The 20,276-nt window shown below is 36.1% G+C and overlaps 1 protein-coding gene across 1 annotated transcript in view; it reads left to right on the top strand.

Moving 5' to 3' along the window:
- Positions 1-2,649: 2,649 nt before the first annotated feature.
- The window catches only part of LOC137236709 (uncharacterized), an 89,930-nt gene continuing 72,303 nt past the window's right edge, over positions 2,650-20,276 (top strand). The window contains exons 1-2 of the mRNA XM_067759640.1: positions 2,650-2,976; positions 7,753-7,906. Coding sequence (XP_067615741.1) covers positions 2,828-2,976; positions 7,753-7,906 — 303 coding nt within the window. The 5' untranslated portion in view covers positions 2,650-2,827. The remainder of the gene's footprint in view (positions 2,977-7,752; positions 7,907-20,276) is intronic.

The following is a 20,276-nucleotide window of genomic DNA, read 5'->3' as shown; positions in this document are numbered from 1 at the left end:
GCGGCGTATGAGTGGGAACATCTCAGAAAACAGAGGGGCTAGACGCCACGACATGGATCCAGAATAAGTAGGGTTTCGTTATATGGTAATACGTTAAAGCACTTGTAGTAACAGGAAAGAGATACTCAGCACGTAGGGTCCTACCAATTGTTGTTCTTGTTGTTGTTGCGATAATGACAATCCCCGAAGGTTTTCGGGATTGTTATCGATCCATAATGATCTTGTGGCCCCTAGAGCTGACGAAACAGTATTCAAGACGAGTAGGTGCCGTTGACAATTGGGTTGGAGAAGCTATAAATTACGCTTGCAACCTCTTGAAAAGGTGCGCTACACAATATCTTGAATTCTTTGGGTATATTAGTCACCTCCTACGACAGGCATACCTGCCAAGAGTATATTCTAATCCAGGCATGCTTAACCAACGAACCGATATCATTTCGTTACGATAATCAACGGTAATAAACGAAACAAAGTCATTTCGTTTCGTTTATTAACGTTAAGAACGTCAAATTAACGTTAATTTGTTTCTTTTATTAACGTTAATTATCGTAACGAAATGATATCGGTTCGTTAGTTAAGCATGCCTGTTATAATCTCCCTAACCCGCTGAGGAGTATCCGACCGATTAATCGTCATTGTATCGGCCAGGAAATTATTTGTCGATTATTTAAGTTTTGTAATAAAATGTGATTCGGGCAGGTGTTGTCAGTGATCAGCGACTGTCGATCTATACCTTAAAAATATCGACTAATAACTTGTTCATTCCAAATAGATATCGCGTCAAACACGTCGCAATCAATAGCGAAATTGACACAACAGCCAAGGCTTTTCCTTCAGTATACAACATGCTTGAACTTTGAAATGAATAACATATTGTAACGAATTTACTTGCAAATCCTCTTTTTTGCCCTTTTGCTAGGTTCGTATCGCTAAACTGTTGAATAAATAACTCCAATATTGAATAATGGAAAAATGGCCTTTATTAAAATACTTCACAATATCACTCAAACTGTGCAACGAATAGCTTAATAACCAAACTGATAGCTTATATGAAACTGACTTTCAAAATAATACTGCTATTGCTCGCTAGATATCGTCTTAGTCGTAACTGCTTGACAACTCAAATCAATCTGAATTCCAGCGCCTCTACATCTGCGGCCTTTTATACTCTCTGGTTTCCCCGTTCGCATCTCCTGTGCCGCCAGCTTTGTTGAGATACGTTCTTCTTGTGCTTCGAGCTGTAATTTTATGCGTGCCTCTTGTTCTTTAAATTGTTCTGCAATTTGTGACGCCATGTGTGTTTTCTGTTCTTCCAATTGTGATACCATATATGTCTTCTGTTCTTCGAGCTGTGTTTCCATCTTGGATGTTACTGTCGATGTTTGAGCAGTTATTGCAGCCAATATCATGTTCAAGTCTGTGCTGGTAATTGTCTGCGATGTTTCGTTTTACCTTTAAATGTTTGTTGTTGTCTCGTCCCCATCAGGATAAAAGACATACTCGTCCACATCAATTCCTTCTGCTTCCATTGCCTGTCGTAGCCGTGCCTGAAGTTCGAGTTTAACGCCGCTTGTATTCAATCTACGGCTCTCCAACTCCTTCTTCAGTTGCTGGATCTTCAATTCACTGAACTTTGCCATGTCCTTGTTGTCCTCCGGAATTTGTTCAACAATTCCTCTTCTACCAATTGTAACGAATTTACTTGCAAATCCTCTTATTTGCCCTTTTGCTAGGTTCGTATCGCTAAACTGTTGAATAAATAACTCCGATATTGAATAATGGAAAAATGGCCTTTATTAAAATACTTCACAACGAATAGCTTAATAACCAAACTGATAGCTTACATGAAACTGACTTTCAAAATAATACTGCTATTGCTCGCTAGATATCGTCTTAGTCGTAACTGCTTGACAACTCAAATCAAACTAAATTCCAGCGCCTCTGCATCTGCGGCCTTTTATACTCTCTGGTTTCCTCGTTCGCATCTTCTAGAATCTACTAGCATTGTCCATGAGCTCTCAAACTTCTCAGCTGTAACTACAATTGCACAATTTTATACATCTTCTAGGCGCTTCCAGAATCTACTAGTCCAGTAGCTCTCAAACTTCTCAGCTGTAACTACAATTGCACAATTTTATAGTTTTTCTCATTGCATACTTATAGGAGTATCTCAGATATATGCATGTGTTAGTGAATTGACTCTCCGCTGCTCGTATACGTACATGGTACAGAGATGTAGATGTAGTTATTGTTTCGTTTATGTAGATACATAATGATTGAATTATTGATGTGCATTGACGTCACTGCTTAGCATCGGCTTAGAGACGGCAGCACTCCTTAGTTTTGCTTCGTAACAATATTAAGGAAAGGAATTGACCTGTAGGTCTATTTGTATCCGAAACCAAACATCTTTTGATACAATCAGTGCCAGTTTTGGAAATATGAGACATTTTAATTTGAAGTTTCGTTGCGATGTAGAAATACAAAAATATTTACATTTTGAAAATAAATCTTCACTTATGGCAACGTTGATTGGGGGAGAGTTGACTATGACAGACCAACGTACTACGCACAACAGAAATACTCACTCAATACCACTGCTAATTCTTGTGGCTGTTAGCTCGCATATAAAGCAGAGTGGCTTATACATTTTGGTGTCATTTTAAAAATTACGGCCTTTCGCATACATTAACAATTGATTGGTACGCTGTGGTGTTGGTCGCGATTGTTTGTAACGAAAACGAAAGTGTAAAATAAAAAACAAATTTTATATAGGAAAAATTTATTTAAACTATTAAAAAAAAGTTCAATATAGCAAGTGCTTAAAATGAAATCGTTTACTGTATCCAGTATTTATGTGCTTAGTATAATCAGTTTAAGTTCTGCCCAATTTTCAAATGGGAGGATATTAGATCCGCCAAATCCACAACTTTGCGCTCAAAGGATTATTCACGACAAAACACCCGATGGCAAAGGGTGAGTAATTGAAACAACAGCGATATAATTTGTGCCTTGTTTGTTATCTTATGGCAATATATACGAATTCATATAAGCCATATGTTAAAAAAAAATATATTTTAATTGTGCCTCAGTGAATAATAATTGTGTTTTATGAAAGCTATGATGAATAAAATTACTAGGTATAGAAAATTGCAAACAAATTTAGCAAATTTTATTTAGAGCCAAAAAGTTAAATAAAAGAAAACAATATTTGAAACTCACACTTATGTCAATTTTAAATATATATTTCCAGGAAAGATTTTCCTCATTCTTAAAAATTGGGTAAAATGTCCAAGGTGTACCACACAAATTTCCAATTTCGATGAAAATTTGTAGAATTGTTGTGGTATTGAACCTGAGCCTGTCGAAAACCAAGATTTGCCAATATATACAGGCTTGAAAAGATTTCTGTCATACGTCAGGCCAAAAAGATGCAAAAAAACACTGGGCGCGTATTATATTTCACGATCATTGACTAAAAGCTATTTTGACTCAAACGATAACTATCCAACTGTTAAACTACTTTTAAAAATATAATAAGTTATGGATCTACAGAGTACTATTTATCGCTAGTTCACATATGTCATTAATCCGATCCACTATTTCATAGCTATTATAATTTATCAAACTAGTTTCGATCACGGATCGTAAGACGTAATACGGGCCCTTGTAAAATGCCATTAAAGTCTAAATTTATGTCTAAAAATACGCATTTAAGGTTGTTCTTGTTGTTGTTGTTGTTGTATTAACGACAAAGACACTCCCAAAAGGTTTTGGGTAGTGTTATCCATGCTGATGGTCCTTTGCCGGATATAGATCCGGTATGTTCCGGTAACAAAGCCCTATTAAGGTACTAGCCCGACCAACTCGGGAACGATTTATATGACTACATGAAACCTTCTAGGCCATCCCGCTCTCCACCTCCTAGGAACTTGGGGTCGCCAGAGCCTCGCCTGCTAAATATGAGTATGATACGTTCATATTTGTAACAGGATTCCCCTCGCGTAGATGAGGTTGACAATTGGGTTGCGGAAGCTTTGAATATATATAAAGCTTTGTATTGCGCTTATCAACCCCTTGAATCCCATGCATTTAAGGTCTTTATAAGCCGTAAAATATGATATTATATTCCGAAAGTATCGGTTCTAAAGCAGAATACAAATGAGCGGTTCAATAATGCAGTACATTAATTGCACCTTAAAAGTGGAGAATGTCAAGCTACGAGTTTGAGTTTGCTCGCAAACTCTAAAGTGAAGTTATTTTGTGAGATCGGAGATCGGGAAAGGGCTACCTTATGATTTAAAAAATACTAATGAGGTGTCTTGCTATCCTACCAAGATCATGGGACTTCCGTATGGTTTTTAACAAAATTTAAATTATAATAACCAGTTAAGCAGGCTTTCGTGAATATCACTTATTGTCAAAAGGGCGCATGTCGACATTTAGCTACCGGGAGAAATGGCGTTGAAAAGATTTACAAGATATAATCGAAACCGCTGTCGCCTTGTCCGTCCTCATGTCACGTTGCTTCAATTTTTAGAGAAGTATTTAATGAATCCCAAAAAAGAAAAACAAATTACTTTAAAAAAATGTTTTCATACATTAAAAGCAATATTAAAAAAAAAATACTCACTTTTATTTGTTTTAATTTTTATTTGATAGTTGGGGTAAAGTATATCAACCGTTCCACTTAAAAAGCTTCATCGCTTCGATTTGAATGAAATTTGGTGAAATTGCTGTGCTATGTAGTAGTGTTAATTTCACTTAAGTTCGCTCCTAAATTTTGGATGGTTACGGATATATAAGCGTCTGAATTCTCAATTTTTCTTGTGGAAGCCTTGTCTCTATAAATAATAAGTCGTGTAATTGGCTTTCTAAGAAGAAATGAATAAAACGGTTTCTAAAGAATTTTTCCATTCTTTTCGAATATAAATATAAAAAAAATTTTTAGAAAAATTTTATTAAACATTTTATTAAAATTTTTTTTTTTATTTTTTTTCAAAGAGGGGCATTTTTCATATTTTTATTTTTATTTTTAAACAAAAACTTGATATTCTTCCTTTAAAATGATATCTGTTTTATTTTGGCACGCGAAAATTTCTTTAATACATTTTTATTTTAAATATATATAGTTCCAGCTAAAATTCACCCATAAATTTTATAATTTTTATTTTTTATTTTTTTTTTTTTCAAGTTTGCACATTTTACGTATTTTTATTTCTATTCTTAAATAAAAGCTTGATATTTTTCCTTTAAAATGATACCTATGTTGTTATGCTGCCCGAAAATTTCTTTGATACATTTTTTTTTTTTTTTAACATAGAGGTACAGATAAATGTATCAATTTGTATCAATATATCACCGGAAAGTAAAATTCTTAATTGCGATTCTTTTTATCAGTGGGTCAAAGGAAATTTACTTCAAACAGAGATTTTGTTCAGTTCTAAGGAGAGTCATGCAAAAACAGGCAACGAATTAAAAGATCGTTTTCATTCAGTTGAACCAATACCTGGAACACAAAAATTTCATTCATTTATTCCTGCTTCTACAACACAGCTTGAAGTAAAAAGGTTTTCCCTTCATACTAGCAGCCAAGAATTTCCTAAAAACAAAAAAAAAAACATTAGTATGTACAACTCTACTATATTGACTTTGAACTGAATAGATTTTAATGCCAGTATGTATAATTTTTGATTAAATTTATTCACTAAACTAGCAATAGTCTGTAAGTACAACCTGTAGAATGAAATAAATAAAATGGTTTTATACACAGAATAATATAGAGGTGTTCAAGTGATTATAAAATTAATATAATGGCATTATGTGGGTGAATTTTTATCTGTACCTCTATGTTAAAAAAAAAAATGTATCAAAGAAATTTTCGGGCAGCATAACAAGATAGGTATCATTTTAAAGGAAAAATATCAAGCTTTTATTTAAAGATAGAAAAAAAAATACATAAAATGTTCAAATTTGACAAAAAAATAAAAAATTTTAATTATAAAATTTATGGGTGAATTTTAGCTGGAACTATATATATTTAAAATAAAAATGTATTAAAGAAATTTTCGCGTGCCAAAATAAAACAGGTATCATTTTAAAGGAAAAATATCAAGTTTTTAATTAAAAATAAAAATATGAAAAATGCCCCTCTTTGAAAAAAATTTTTTTTTTTAATAAAATGTTCACTAAAATTTTTCTAAAAAATTTTTTTATATTTATATTTGAAAAGAATGGAAAAAATACTAACCGTTTTATTCATTTCTTCTTAGAAAGCCAATTACACGACTTAAGATTTATGGAAACAAGGCTTCCACAAAAAAAAATTGAGAATTCAGACGCTTATATCTCCGCAACCATCCAAAATTTAGGAGCGAAGTTAAGTGAAATTAACACTACTATATAGCACAGCAATTTCACCAAATTTCATTCAAATCGAAACGATGAAGCTTTTAAGTGGAACGGTTGATATACTTTACCCCAGTTATGTGTTATAAAAAAAAATTGTAAAACTTAAAACTTAAATTTTTATGTATCATTAAGCGAAAAGTGCCCCTTTACAGCTTTTAAAGCCCATTTTTTTAGAGCAAATTATTGTTAATTCATTAAATAATTTGAGAAAAATTTAAACAACGTGACATCAGGGCAAGGAGACAGTTGGTTAGATTATATGTATCTCGAAAATTTCTTTAAAACTTTGTCTGCCGTGAACTCGATGGTTGAAATGGCACAAACACATTTAGCCAAAGCCAGAAGAAATATGCCGTGTGTGTACGATGTATATAGAATCTTAGTAATGTACGGATCATCGAAACTTGTAGCCCACCTTTTAGCAAATCGAAGAAGACCCAACGCTTTGTTGGAAATAAACGAAATATGCAGATCATGGGCAATAGGTAGATATACACTCCAACCTTCAAAACTGTCTTCATTCGGTGAAATGTCATATGCTTACATTTAGAGCAATTTAAAACTAGAAAATTTGTTGTGCACCAGCTTTAATCCATATTGTCGCTTATTGCCGCGTCGCTTCGTGCTGTGGCGCTAGTTGTGAATTGATCCATAAGAATGTATGCAAAGAATAATTTGCTGTGTAATGAAGTACCGCTAAATGTGTCCTTAGCTGTTCCTTGGCCGAACGTGAACAGTTATTTGCTGTAAAATGGGATGAAAAACCTCTACTGAAATCCTGCTTTCATAACAAATCAATCAAAACCTCCTTGGGCGAACGCGAACACCTCGTAAGCGGACAAAGTGTGAGCATATATATCAGTTTAATCGGTTGAAAAAATAGCCCCCCGAATGAAACCTATTTTCCGTTAGACAAATATGTAATCAAGCTTAAGAAGTCTTGTAGTGTGATGCACATAGAACGACATTTTTGTTAGATAAATTTTCAGGAATAAAAAGGTTACTACTTAGTATCACTTTTTTGTAAATGAAAAGTAAGGATTCCAAATTGGCTGAAGTTAAGTTAGGCTGAACTGGACGGTCGCCAAGAATCTCATATAAACTGAGTACTTCCATAATGTTACTTGCGACTACTTACAGAGTTAAATGCCTGCAGATATTCAGAAGATAAATTATAAGTATCTTTTGAGTATTTGTATTTGAATCCTGCAAATAAGTTAGCAATGTCCTGATCGTTGCTAGAAATATATCGTACAGACACTACATAGCACAAATAAGATATTTACTTATATTTTTTAGCGAACGCAGTTTGTTAATTTAACTCTCCTTCTCTTTTTGCAGCTACTTCTTCTCATGGCGAGATCCACAACTAAAAGGTGTAGAAGAGGACTGGCTGACAGCGAGAAACTTCTGCCGAAGACGGTGCATGGACTCAGTATCTTTAGAAACTAGTCTAGAAAACGAATGGATCAAACAGCGCGTTGTAAACGAAAATGTAAGTAAAAATTAAAAATGTGCATCAAAGGAAAACTCTCAAATGCGCTCGATTAGTTATAATAAATTTCCTCATTGTAATAGAAATTATTTCCTCAGAAGAATGCAATTTTCTTTGTAAACATGAAAAATGAATTTGTCGAATTGAAGGGTCATCGTTAGAACAAGTAACAAAAACATAACAAAAAGCAATAAATGTTTTGCTTGCTACCACTCCATTTCAACTAGCATTTCGTCTGGAGTTTTTATTCTACTACTAGCAGAATCGCAGACGTTGTTCCGCCCTTACTTTTGTCTATCTGTATAAGTTTTAAGAAGTGTTTACCCCTTACTCTCCCTATCTCCCCCTTTTCCTTATCCTTTTTTTCACTCCGCCTTCTACCTTTCTCTTTCTCAGTCTTTTCCCTCACTTCTTTTCCAACCATCTACCCCTATCTGTCTACCTTCGTCAACTCTATCTCTTTCTCAATCTCTTTTTCCTTCCTTCTTTTCTCTTCTCCTTAGTTCTTCTTATTCTTCCTTATCGCTTATTTCCAGCCCAAGTCCAACTTTCAGTTCCAGTCGCAGTCCCGATGCAGTCCAATTCCTAATCCCAGAACCAGTCCCAGTCCTAGTCCCAGTGCAAGTCCCGATCCTTGTCCCAGTCCCGCTCGCAGTCCCAGTCGGTCCCAGGTCCATTTCCCGTTGCAGTCCCAGCGCAAATCCAAGTCTCAGTCCCAGTCTTAATCCCAGTCCTAGTCCCAGTAGCAGTCCCAATACCAGTACCAGCCGTTCAATGGTCCATTTCCCATAAAAAAAACTCTCGTAAATACTAATCTAGGCAAAGGGCTACCTATATACCAAACTTCAGACAAATCGAACTGTGAATATAATTTTTTTCAAATAGATCGGTCCCTGGTCCACTTTCCGGGAAGAAACTTCACAGGAACATTCTTCGCGTTGCTGTGAAGCGACCCTGCAATTTTGCACTAAATCGAAGCAGTGGTTTCATAGTTCATAAGCTGCATACAAACGTACATCCTTCTTTATGTATTTAGAGATAGATAGATTAAATCTCCTTAGTACACAAACATTAGCATATACCAAAATACATACAAACATACCTATAAATGTACTCCTAGCTAGCGAACGCTAAGTATGTATGTATGTGACGCATAATGTGATGTTGTGAATGTCCCGCTCAAAGCTAGTTTTCTCGCACAGTTCACAGCGAACAAACACACGCATTGCATTTTTTTGAAAAAAGTTACTTTTTTTAAACAATTTTGCTCATATATAAAGGTATCTGCATTTATTTTTTCCTTAAGCAGAAGTTTATAACTTCAAAGCTTTACTGCAAATAAGAAATATTAAAATCGATCCATCTGCTTTTGAGTTATAGCTGTGTTAACAAAAATTTTATGATTTTTTACTACATTGTTGCTTACTGCCACGCCTCTATTATATATATTACAAATGTGAGCATTCTGTGTACCTACAGTGATGGGCGTACAACGATATTTAGCGATGTATATTGGGACGATTTTCCGTCATTCCTTGTCAAATTTGGTTTCGAGACTTTATTTTATAAAATGTATAGAAGATTTATTCCGCTTTAAATCACGATGTAGCTCGTAGCAGAGCATAAGAAACGCTATCACTTTTTATGCTAAGGCTCTTCTCTATGCTCATGTTCAGAGCCGGAGCAATAGCAAAACATAAAGTCCAGAGTAACATAGCATTTTCAATCACTGGTTTTTACATATATATATATTTTCATAGGTAACATTATTAATATTCGTTTGATTTTTAAAATAACGAGTTAAACCCGTTTACAATATGATCACCAACGGTATGGTTTCCAGACACTAAAACAGCAGTATTCTCTATAACATCAATTTCTTTATATTTTTCTCTAATCTTAATACATTTAGTTCTCCTTTCTAACAAAAAATGATGCATTGTGGATAAAACAATTCATAGACGTCAAAATTGCAAATATAACCGATCACCTGATCTTTAATTGACTATCGTGGCCGCCATATAGAACATCCCGTTAAAACGTTGCCAAAAGGCCAGAAAGTAGTAATCTTGAACATCCTGTCAGGCAGTTGACGGATAATATATCACACTTGTTTTATCCACGACGGCCACCGTGGTGTGATGGTAGCGTGCTCCGCCTATCACACCGTATGCCCTGGGTTCACACCCCGGGCAAAACAACATCAAAATTTTAGAAATAAGGTTTTTCAATTAGAAGAAAATTTTTCTAAGCGGGGTCGCCCCTCGGCAGTGTTTGGCAAGCGCTCCGGGTGTATTTCTGCCATGAAAAGCTCTCAGTGAAAACTCATCTGCCTTGCAGATGCCGTTCGGAGTCGGCATAAACATGTAGGTCCCGTCCGGCCAATTTTTAGGGAAAATCAAGAGGAGCACGACGCAAATTGGAAGAGAAGCTCGGCCTTAGATCTCTTCGGAGGTTATCGCGCCTTACATTTATTTTTTTTATGTTTTATCCACAATGATGGTATATTTTTCCATGACGAAATGAATATTCAGGTGTTCTCATCCCGTTGACGTTTTCCCTTATTCCGACAAGTTCAGATGCATATTTTAGGGTTTGTCTATCATACAGAACTGCCTTTAAATTCTACTACGATCGGATCATTTTTATATACATACATACGTTTAGAAATATTATAACTATATAAGCCCCTACTAGAATTGTTTAGCCAAAAATATAAACATAACTTTGTGTTCCCCAAAAGAATATGGAAAATTGTTTGAATGAAAACACACTTTTTGCTGAATTTTGCACGAAAAATGAAGCAATCAAAATTTAATACTTTTGTAATACAATTAAATACTAGAAATAGAGCTACCGAAAAGTGACTATGAATGGCATGTGACTTATGTGACTGGCATCAAATTTATTATTACATCATGTATTTTTCATCCATTTCAACCGAAAAATATTTAAAGAATTCAAAAGGTCAACCATCAAAAAATTGTGATACACTTTAGAAAATTTCACTCGTGAATAAATTTCAATGGCCTTTTTTGTGAAAATTAGTTTATATTTAATGAAACTAAAAAACTCAATAAAAGAGGATTCCTAGAGGATTTATATGACATCTTCACGCTTTTCATGCATTGAAAGACAATCATTTAACTCCAGTTTTTTATCCGTGGTGTCTTTTTGTGGCTTTTATTATTATTAGGCCTCGATGCACATCGACCTTCATTCAAACCTATTGTACTTGACCTTGCAGCCAATTACTGTATGTGGAGAGACTCTGCCTTGCCAGAGCGCCGTATTTGCAAAAATGTTAACCTATATTTTATCCCCCAGCCAACACAAGCTACATATTTGTGTATCGGATAGATTTAACTTACTTTGGTGGTATCCTATAGTACCCAGTGATAGCTCGTACGTCCTCGCTGCTTAGATTGGCAGATACTCTTTTTGCTGGGAATATCAACAACTTGGCTTGCCTTTGTCCTGGGAATCCAATCCAGTGTCATCTGAACTGCTTTGTTTCCCAATCACTAATGATTTCCCTAGGCTGTGCCTCTGTTACTCAACATAAGGACTCTGGCCCATAGGATGTTTCCAAAGGACCCTGCTCGGCAAGGTAGTCTGCCTGTTCATTACCTTCATGTCCCTGATGTCTGGGTACCCATCCTAAAGAAACACCTTGTTTTTGGCTCCCAGATCATTTAGGAATCCACTGGAGTCATACAATAGTTTAGAAGTTATTGTGTAAGACTGCCAGGCACGTAAGGCTGCCTGGGTGTCGGACATAATGAGGATACTCCTCGACAATAAGCTCTTTCGTAGACATTCTCTGCCGCAAACTTCTATTGTATGAATTTCTGTCGAAAATTAGTGAGTAAGAATCCCAATCATATCAATTTCTTGAAGTTAGACTCATGGATGCCAGCAATCGTTTTTCCATCAACAAATTTCGATCCATCCATGAATCAGACATCTGAGTCAGGGTCAGTATATAGATTCCCTGTTTTCCAATGAGTTCTGTCCACAATGGACACTACAAAATTCAGTGCCGGATTAAATGTCCAGTATACTACTTTGGGAGATAGCCCCATATTGTGCCATGGAGTCGAGTGCAGGCGAAGAAAGCTCTCGAGCCATTCACATCTACACCTTTTTTTCGGCTATCACAAAACTGCAAAGTATGAGATGTTCAATTCTGATTTATTTTGTTCAGGGACATTTTTCGTTCGGACACATTTGTTTTCGATCCTGATTACGGATCATGCGTTTTATTCTTTGTTACCCGAATTTTATTTTATTTTCATTTTATAAAGTTCAATGTGTGTGTGTGTCATGTGTAATATCCCTGCAAAAATCGTTGGATCATGTGGTCCACTGGAGTACTTACTCCACTGTAATGCAGCAATGGACCAACTCATGTTTCTACCAGAACATATTGTAAGCCGATCATTGCTCGTGTTTAACGATTGTAATCACTACACGATGTTTATTGGACTGTGGGTACTCCATGGATTAAGCCGCAGACATTGGTGCTTTATCGGTAACCATATCGGTAACCTTATAACAGCTGATTCGACCAACCTTATGAGAATCAATGCAATCGATTATTGGTGCCGCTAAGGTCGTAACCGTATCGTAGCCAACCAATTGGTTTTTGGTTTACCGTCGTAACGATAAACAGCTGATACGACATACGGCACCAATGACTCCCGCTTTACTCTGATCTAATGCGGAGCTGGAGTATATAGTCCAGTCCTAGGACATCGCAATGTTAATTGGACCATATTTTTTGTATGAATTGTGGTTAATTTTGGAGCACTCGCTTGGTCCATAGCGAGAACTCCATACATGCATGCATGGAGTACTCGCGATTTTTGCAGGGATATAGTAAAATCATCACTTCAAATGTGCAATGGTTATTATAGTTCGGACAGGGGCAACTGCGTGATTTGTCGAGGAGGTGTTGCACTTGTGTACATATGTATATGTATATATTTGTATACAAAAGCTTGTTCACATACTCAAATAGCTTTTTACAATGTCTTATACATATGTATGTATGAATATGTATGTATGAAGCATTCACGGTTGGGCAAAATTGATTTTTCATGTTGTGAATAAACTTGAATAAACCTGGATATAAACATATGTATGTAAGTATGTTGGTGTATGTACGTGTGGTATATTGGTACTCATAATAAATTGAACGTGAAAATGCACGCAAAATTTTGCAATTCAATTAAATCGAAAATTTACTAAGCATATTATGCATTGCGGAAATAAAAGAAATTTCATAAGAACTAGGAGCTATAAATCATGGGATTTTTCGAATATGCAGTAGGCGAATATGGAAGATAAACATACAGCGGTGCACGGACTTTTCCACTTTATTGGTAGATCTACCAACTGTTTTGCCCATTTTCATTTTCTACCACTTCTACCACCAAAGCCCAACAATCTACCAACATTTCAATAAATTCGCATTGAAACCAAATACTGCGATCATTAGGCAAACGTATTTAATTGCCAAGCACACCCAAATAACTTTAAGAGGTGACACTAACCATTTCGAAAAATTTGTGCACAAATTCAAACAAGAAATAAATTTGTTTATGTAATAGATGTAGTAATTGAGCACGCAAATATTTTCCTGCGCTATTTTCATCAGTTTTTTGTGAATAATTTTGAACGAAAATAAAAAAAGTTTTAAATAAACGATAACATGCCGAAGTCGGTTATTTTTGGCAGTATTTTTGGTACATTGGAAAATTGTTGTTGTTATTATAAGTTTCGGTAAATTTTCGTCAGTATTTCAAGCCCGAAATACCGGAAAAAAGCAAGCCTCATATAGGCATAAGCTATGTATATACAAATTTACATGTATTTTTTCGTTTTGTTTACATGTTTTTTAAACGTGTTATTTCCTTGAAATGGGCATTATTTGTTGTACAATAAGTTATGAATTGTTTTGTACAAATATGAACTGTAGCTATTGTTTTTTGAAAAAAAATGTACCAACTTTTACCACTATTTTCATTTTTCGTCTACCAACATTCTCCTTTTAAAAGTCCGTGCACTGACATACAGTTATAAGGAATTGAAGTTTCGACACGAATAACGTTGGAAGACGCTCTGCCTTCCGCTATGGAAAAAATCTTAAAATTTGGACGAATACTTACATTTGTATGTATATCTTAACTTTAGCCAAATTCATATGTGTAAAAGACTGGGTCGATTTATGTATACCCTGTCCGACCCAAAAATGCCAGCTAAAAACGTTGTCGATAACAGTTTTTAAAAAAAATAAAAAATATCGTTATGAAAATTTTACAATCAAATAAAAATTTTTTTAGTAGGTCAAAAAAAAAGTCAAAAAAATGAAATTTCGCAGGCTCGAAAATTATTTTTTTGGGTATGCGTAGTGGAACTTTTTTTCCTGAGCCCAAATCCTATCGAAGAATCGGTGGCGCGATATCGGTTAACTTTTGTCCATACAAATCGACCCACCCTAATGTGTAACCAACTCTGAATTAGAACGTTTTAACCATTTTTTAATCAGGTATGCAGTTTGGTTTTGATTGCAATATTTTATCATGGAAAGTTCCACCCATTTCCTGGCGCGAAATGACTGACAGTTACAGTTGAAACATCGTCATTGAAACTAATATAGGAAATCTTTACACTAATAGTTAGTAACTAAGAGCCAGGGTTAATTTCAGCAGTGGCTATAAAATTTATGGGCTAAACAAACGTTGCATGCTTTTTGAGAGTTAAAAAAATTATCAAAAATTTTCCTAAGATTCTTTTCATAGTTTAAATCAACAAGTAAGGAAAACTAAGTTCTGGTGTAACCGAACATCACATACTCAGCTGAGAGCTTTGGACACAAAATAAGGGAAAATCACCATTTAGGAAAATGAACCTAGGTAGGGTAACCCTGGAAAGTGTTTGCATGACATGGGTATCAAATGGAACGTATTACAGAGTATTTTAAAAGGGAGTGGTCCATAGTTCTATAGGTGGACGCCTTTTCGAGATATCGCCATAAACGTGGACCAGGAGTGACTCTATAATATCTTTGTACTATATGGTGTTAATGAGGGTTTTAAAAGGGAGTGGCCCTCAGTTGTATATGTTAAGGCGTTTTCGAGATATTGACCAAAATATGGACCAGGGTGACCAAGAACAGCATCTGTCGGGTATCGCTAATTTATTTATATACATATGTAATACCACAAACAGTATTCCTGTCATGATTCCAAGGGCTTTTGATTTCGCCCTGCAGAACCTTTTTTATTTTCTTCTACTTAATATGGTACGTGTCACACCCATTTTACAAAGTTTTTTCTAAAGTTATATCCAATCCAATCACCATGTTTCATCCCTTTTTATACCTTTCATGAAAATGAAATGATATATTAATTTCGTCACGAATTTCAAAATTTTAAGTCCTTAAAGGAAAATTGATAGACCCACCGTTAAGTATACCGAAATAATCAGGAAGAAGAGCTGAGTTGATTTAGCCATATCCGTCTGTCTGTTTGTATGCAAACTAGTCCCTCAATTTTTGAGATATCTTGATAAAATTTGGTGAGCGGGTGTATTTGGGTGTCCGATTAGATATTTGTCGGAACAGGCCAGATCGGACCACTACATCATATATCCTCCATACAAACGATTTCTCAGAAAAAGAGGATTTTTGTCATATCTTCCTCAATTTATAAGATTGAAGCTTCAAACTTCACCATGTACTTCCGTATATTGCGCATATTGTTGTCTGAAATTGAAATTGATGAAATCGGTTGATGAGATCGGTCGTATATATAGTATATATCCCCACAACCGATTGTACAGATAAGAAACTTTTCGTAATTACTGCCCTATTTTAAGAGCTAGAGGCTTCAAATTTCAACGAGTGCTTACGTATATAGCATGTATTGTTGTCTGAAAAAATTATAAAGATCGGTGGTATATATAGTATATATATGGTGGTATATATAAAAATAAAAAATAAATTTAAGGCGCGATAACCTCCGAAGAGATCTAAGGCCGAGCTTCTCTTCCAATTTGCGTCGTGCTCCTCTTGATTTTCCCTACAAATTGACCGGACGGGACCTACATGTTTTATGCCGACTCCGAACGGCATCTGCATGGCAGATGAGTTTTCACTGAGAGCTTTTCATGGCAGAAATACACCCGGAGCGCTTGCCAAACACTGCCGAGGGGCGACCCCGCTTAGAAAAATTTTCTTCTAATTGAAAAACCTTATTTCTAAAATTTTGATGTTGCTTTGCCCGGGAGTTGAACCCAGGGCATACGGTGTGATAGGCGGAGCACGCTACCATCACACCACGGTGGTATATATAGTATATATATATATATTCGCCATTTCAGCCCCATTTTAACAGCTAGAAGCTTCAAATTTCACCAAATGCTTACGTATATAGCATATATTGTTGTCTGAAAAAATCATAGAGATCGGTGGTATATATAGTATATATCTCATACAACCGATTGTTCAGATAAGAAACTTTGCGCAATTTCTGCCCCATTTTAATAGCTACAACCTTAAAATTTCACCAATTATTTACGTATATAGCATATATCATAGAGATCGGTGGTATATATTATATACCCCATATAAACTGTAATTTTTGTCCGTTTTTTACGGCTAGAAGCATCAAATTTCAACAAATTTCATCAAATAGTTATGTTTACGTCATATATTGTTGAAATACGTGATTCGTAGTCATAGTTTTTACATGCAGACCACAAAAAACCTGAAACTTTGCATCCTCACACAAAGCACCTACATATTTTTATACTCAGTTGAGCAGAGCTCACAGAGTATATTAACTTTGATTGGATAACGGTTGGTTGTACAGGTATAAATGAATCGAGATAGATATAGACTTCCATATCATCAGTATCGAAAAAAAATTTGATTGAGCCATGTCCGTCCGTCTGTCCGTTAACACGATAACTTGAGTAAATTTTGGGGTATGTTGATGAAATTTGGTATGTAGGTTCCTGGGCACTCATCTCAAATCGCTATTTAAAATGAACGATATCGGACTATAACCACGCCCACTTTTTCGATATCGAAAATATCGAAAAACGGAAAAAGTGCGATAATTCAATACCAAAGACGGATAAAGCGATGAAACTTGGTAGGTGAGTTGAACTTATGACGCCAAATAGAAAATTAGGAAAATTCTATATAATCGGAGTGGCGCTGGCCACTTTTAAAAGAAGTTAATTTAAAAGTTTTGCAATCTGTAATTTAGCAGTCGTTGAAGATATCATGTTGAAATTTGGCACGAACGTTACTCCTATTACTATTTGTATGCTTAATAAAAATTAGCAAAATCGGAGAACGACCACGCCGACTTTTAAAAAAAATTTTTTTAAGTCAAATTTTAACAAAAAATTTAATATCTTTACACTATATAAGTCAATTATGTCAACATTCAACTCCAGTAATGATACGGTGCAACAAAATACAAAAATAAAAGAAAATTTCAAAATGGGCGTGGCTCCGCTCTTTTTCATTTAATTTGTTTAGGATACTTTTAATGGCATAATTCGAACAAAAATTTACCAATCCTTGTGAAATTTGGTAGGGGCTTAGACTCTAGAACGATAACTGTTTTTTGTGAAAAAGGGCGAAATCGGTTGCAGCCACGCCCAGTTTTTATACACAGTCGACCGTCTATCCTTCCGCTCGACCGTTAACACGACAACTTGAGCGAAAATCGATATCTCTTTACTAAACTCAGTTCACGTACTTATCTGAACTCACTTTGTATTGGTGTAAAAAATGGCCGAAATCCGACTATGACCACGCCCACTTTTTCGATATCGAAAGTTATGAAAAATAAAAAAAATAACATAATTCTATACCAAATTAGAAAAAAGGGATGAAACACGGTAATTGGATTGGTTTATTGACGCAAAATATAACTTTAGAAAAAAACTTTGCAAAATGGGTGTGACACCTACCATATTAAGTAGAAGAAAATGAAAAAGTTCTGTAAGGCGAAATCAAAAGCTCTTGGAATCTTGGCAGGAATACTGTTCGTGGTATTACATATATAAATAAATTAGCGGTACCAGGCAGATGATGTTCTGGGTCACGCTGGTCCACATTTTGGTCAATATCTCGAAACCGCCTTCACATATACAACTACCACCACTCCCGTTCAAAATACTCATTATCACCTTTCGTTTGATACCCATATCGTACAAACAATTTCTAGAGTCACCCCTGGTCCACCTTTATGGCGATATCTCGAAAAGGCGTCCACCTGTAGAACTAAGGCCCACGCCCTTTTAAAATACTCATTAACACCTTTCATTTGACACCATATCGTACAAACAAACTCTAGAGTCGCCCCTGGTCCACCTTTATGTCGATATCTCGAAAAGGTGTCCACCTATAGAACTAAGGCCCACTCCCTTTTAAAATACCCTTTAACACCTTTCATTTGATACCCATATCGTACAAACAAATTCTAGAGTCACCCCTGGTCCACCTTTATGGCGATATCTCGAAAAGGCGTCCACCTGAAAAACTAAGGCCCACGGGCATTTAAAATACTCATTAACACCTTTCATTTGCCACCATATCGAAAAACCAATTCTAGAGTCGCCCCTGGTCCACCTTTATGGCGATATCTCGAAAAGGCGTCCACCTGTAGAACTAAGGCCCACGCCCTTTTAAAATACTCATTAACACCTTTCATTTGACACCATATCGTACAAACAAACTGTAGAGTCGCCCCTGATCCACCTTTATGGCGATATCTCGAAAAGGCGTCCATCTGTAGAACTAAGGCCCACGCCCTTTTAAAATACTCATTAACACCTTTCATTTGACACCATATCGTACAAGCAAACTCTAGAGTCGCCCCTGGTCCACCTTTATGTCGATATCTCGAAAACGTGTCCACCTATAGAACTAAGGCCCACTCCCTTTTAAAATACCCTTTAACACCTTTCATTTGATACCCATATCGTACAAACAAATTCTAGAGTCACCCCTGGTCCACCTTTATGGCGATATCTCGAAAAGGCGTCCACCTGTAGAACTAAGGCCCACGCCCTTTTAAAATACTCATTAACACCTTTCATTTGACACCATATCGTACAAACAAATTCTAGAGTCGCGCCTGGTCCACCTTTATGGCGATAACTCGAAAAGGCGTCCACCTATAGAACTAAGGCCCACTCCCTTTTAAAATACTCTTTAACACCTTTCATTTGATACGCATATCGTACAAACAAATTCTAGAGTCACCCCTGGTCCACCTTTATGGCGATATCTCGAAAAGGCGTCCACCTATAGAACTAAGGCCCACTCCCTTTTAAAATACTCTTTAACACCTTTCATTTGATACGCATATCGTACAAACAAATTCTAGAGTCACCCCTGGTCCACCTTTAGGGCGATATCTCGAAAAGGCGTCCACCTGTGGAACTATGGCCCACTCCCTTTTAAAATACTCATTAACACCTTTCATTTGCCACCATATCGTAAAAACAAATTCTAGAGTCGCCCCTGGTCCACCTTTATGGCGATATCTCGAAAAGGCGTCCACCTATAGAACTATGGCCCACTCCCTTTTAAAATACTCATTAACACCTTTCATTTGATACCCATATCGTACAAACAAATTCTAGAGTCACCCCTGGTCCACCTTTATGGCGATATCTCGAAAAGGCGTCCACCTGTAGAACTAAGGCCCACGCCCTTTTAAAATACTCATTAACACCTTTCATTTGACACCATATCGTACAAACAAACTCTAGAGTCGCCCCTGGTCCACCTTTATGGCGATATCTCGAAAAGGCGTCCACCTATAGAACTAAGGCCCACTCCCTTTAAAATACTCTTTAACACCTTTCATTTGATACCCATATCGTACAAACAAATTCTAGAGTCACCCCTGGTCCACCTTTATGGCGATATCTCGAAAAGGCGTCCACCTGTAGAACTAAGGCCCACGCCCTTTTAAAATACTCATTAACACCTTTCATTTGACACCATATCGTACAAACAAATTCTAGAGTCGCCCCTGGTCCACCATTATGGCGATATCTCGAAAAGGCGTCCACCTGTAGAACTATGGCTCACTCCCTTTTAAAATACTCATTAACACATTTCATTTGACACCATATCGTACAAACAAATTCTAGAGTCGCCCCTGGTCCACCTTTATAACGATATCTCGAAAAGGCGTCCACCTGTAGAACTAAGACCCACGGCCTTTTAAAATACTCACTAACACCTTTCATTTGACACCATATCGTACAAACAAACTCTAGAGTCGCCCCTGATCCACCTTTATGGCGATATCTCGACAAGGCGTCCACC

This window comes from Eurosta solidaginis, chromosome 1 (assembly GCF_040869045.1).
Source record: "Eurosta solidaginis isolate ZX-2024a chromosome 1, ASM4086904v1, whole genome shotgun sequence".
Taxonomy (NCBI): domain Eukaryota; kingdom Metazoa; phylum Arthropoda; class Insecta; order Diptera; family Tephritidae; genus Eurosta; species Eurosta solidaginis.
The sequence above is the reverse complement of the archived record's forward strand: the minus strand, read 5'-3'. Positions and strand labels throughout refer to the sequence as shown.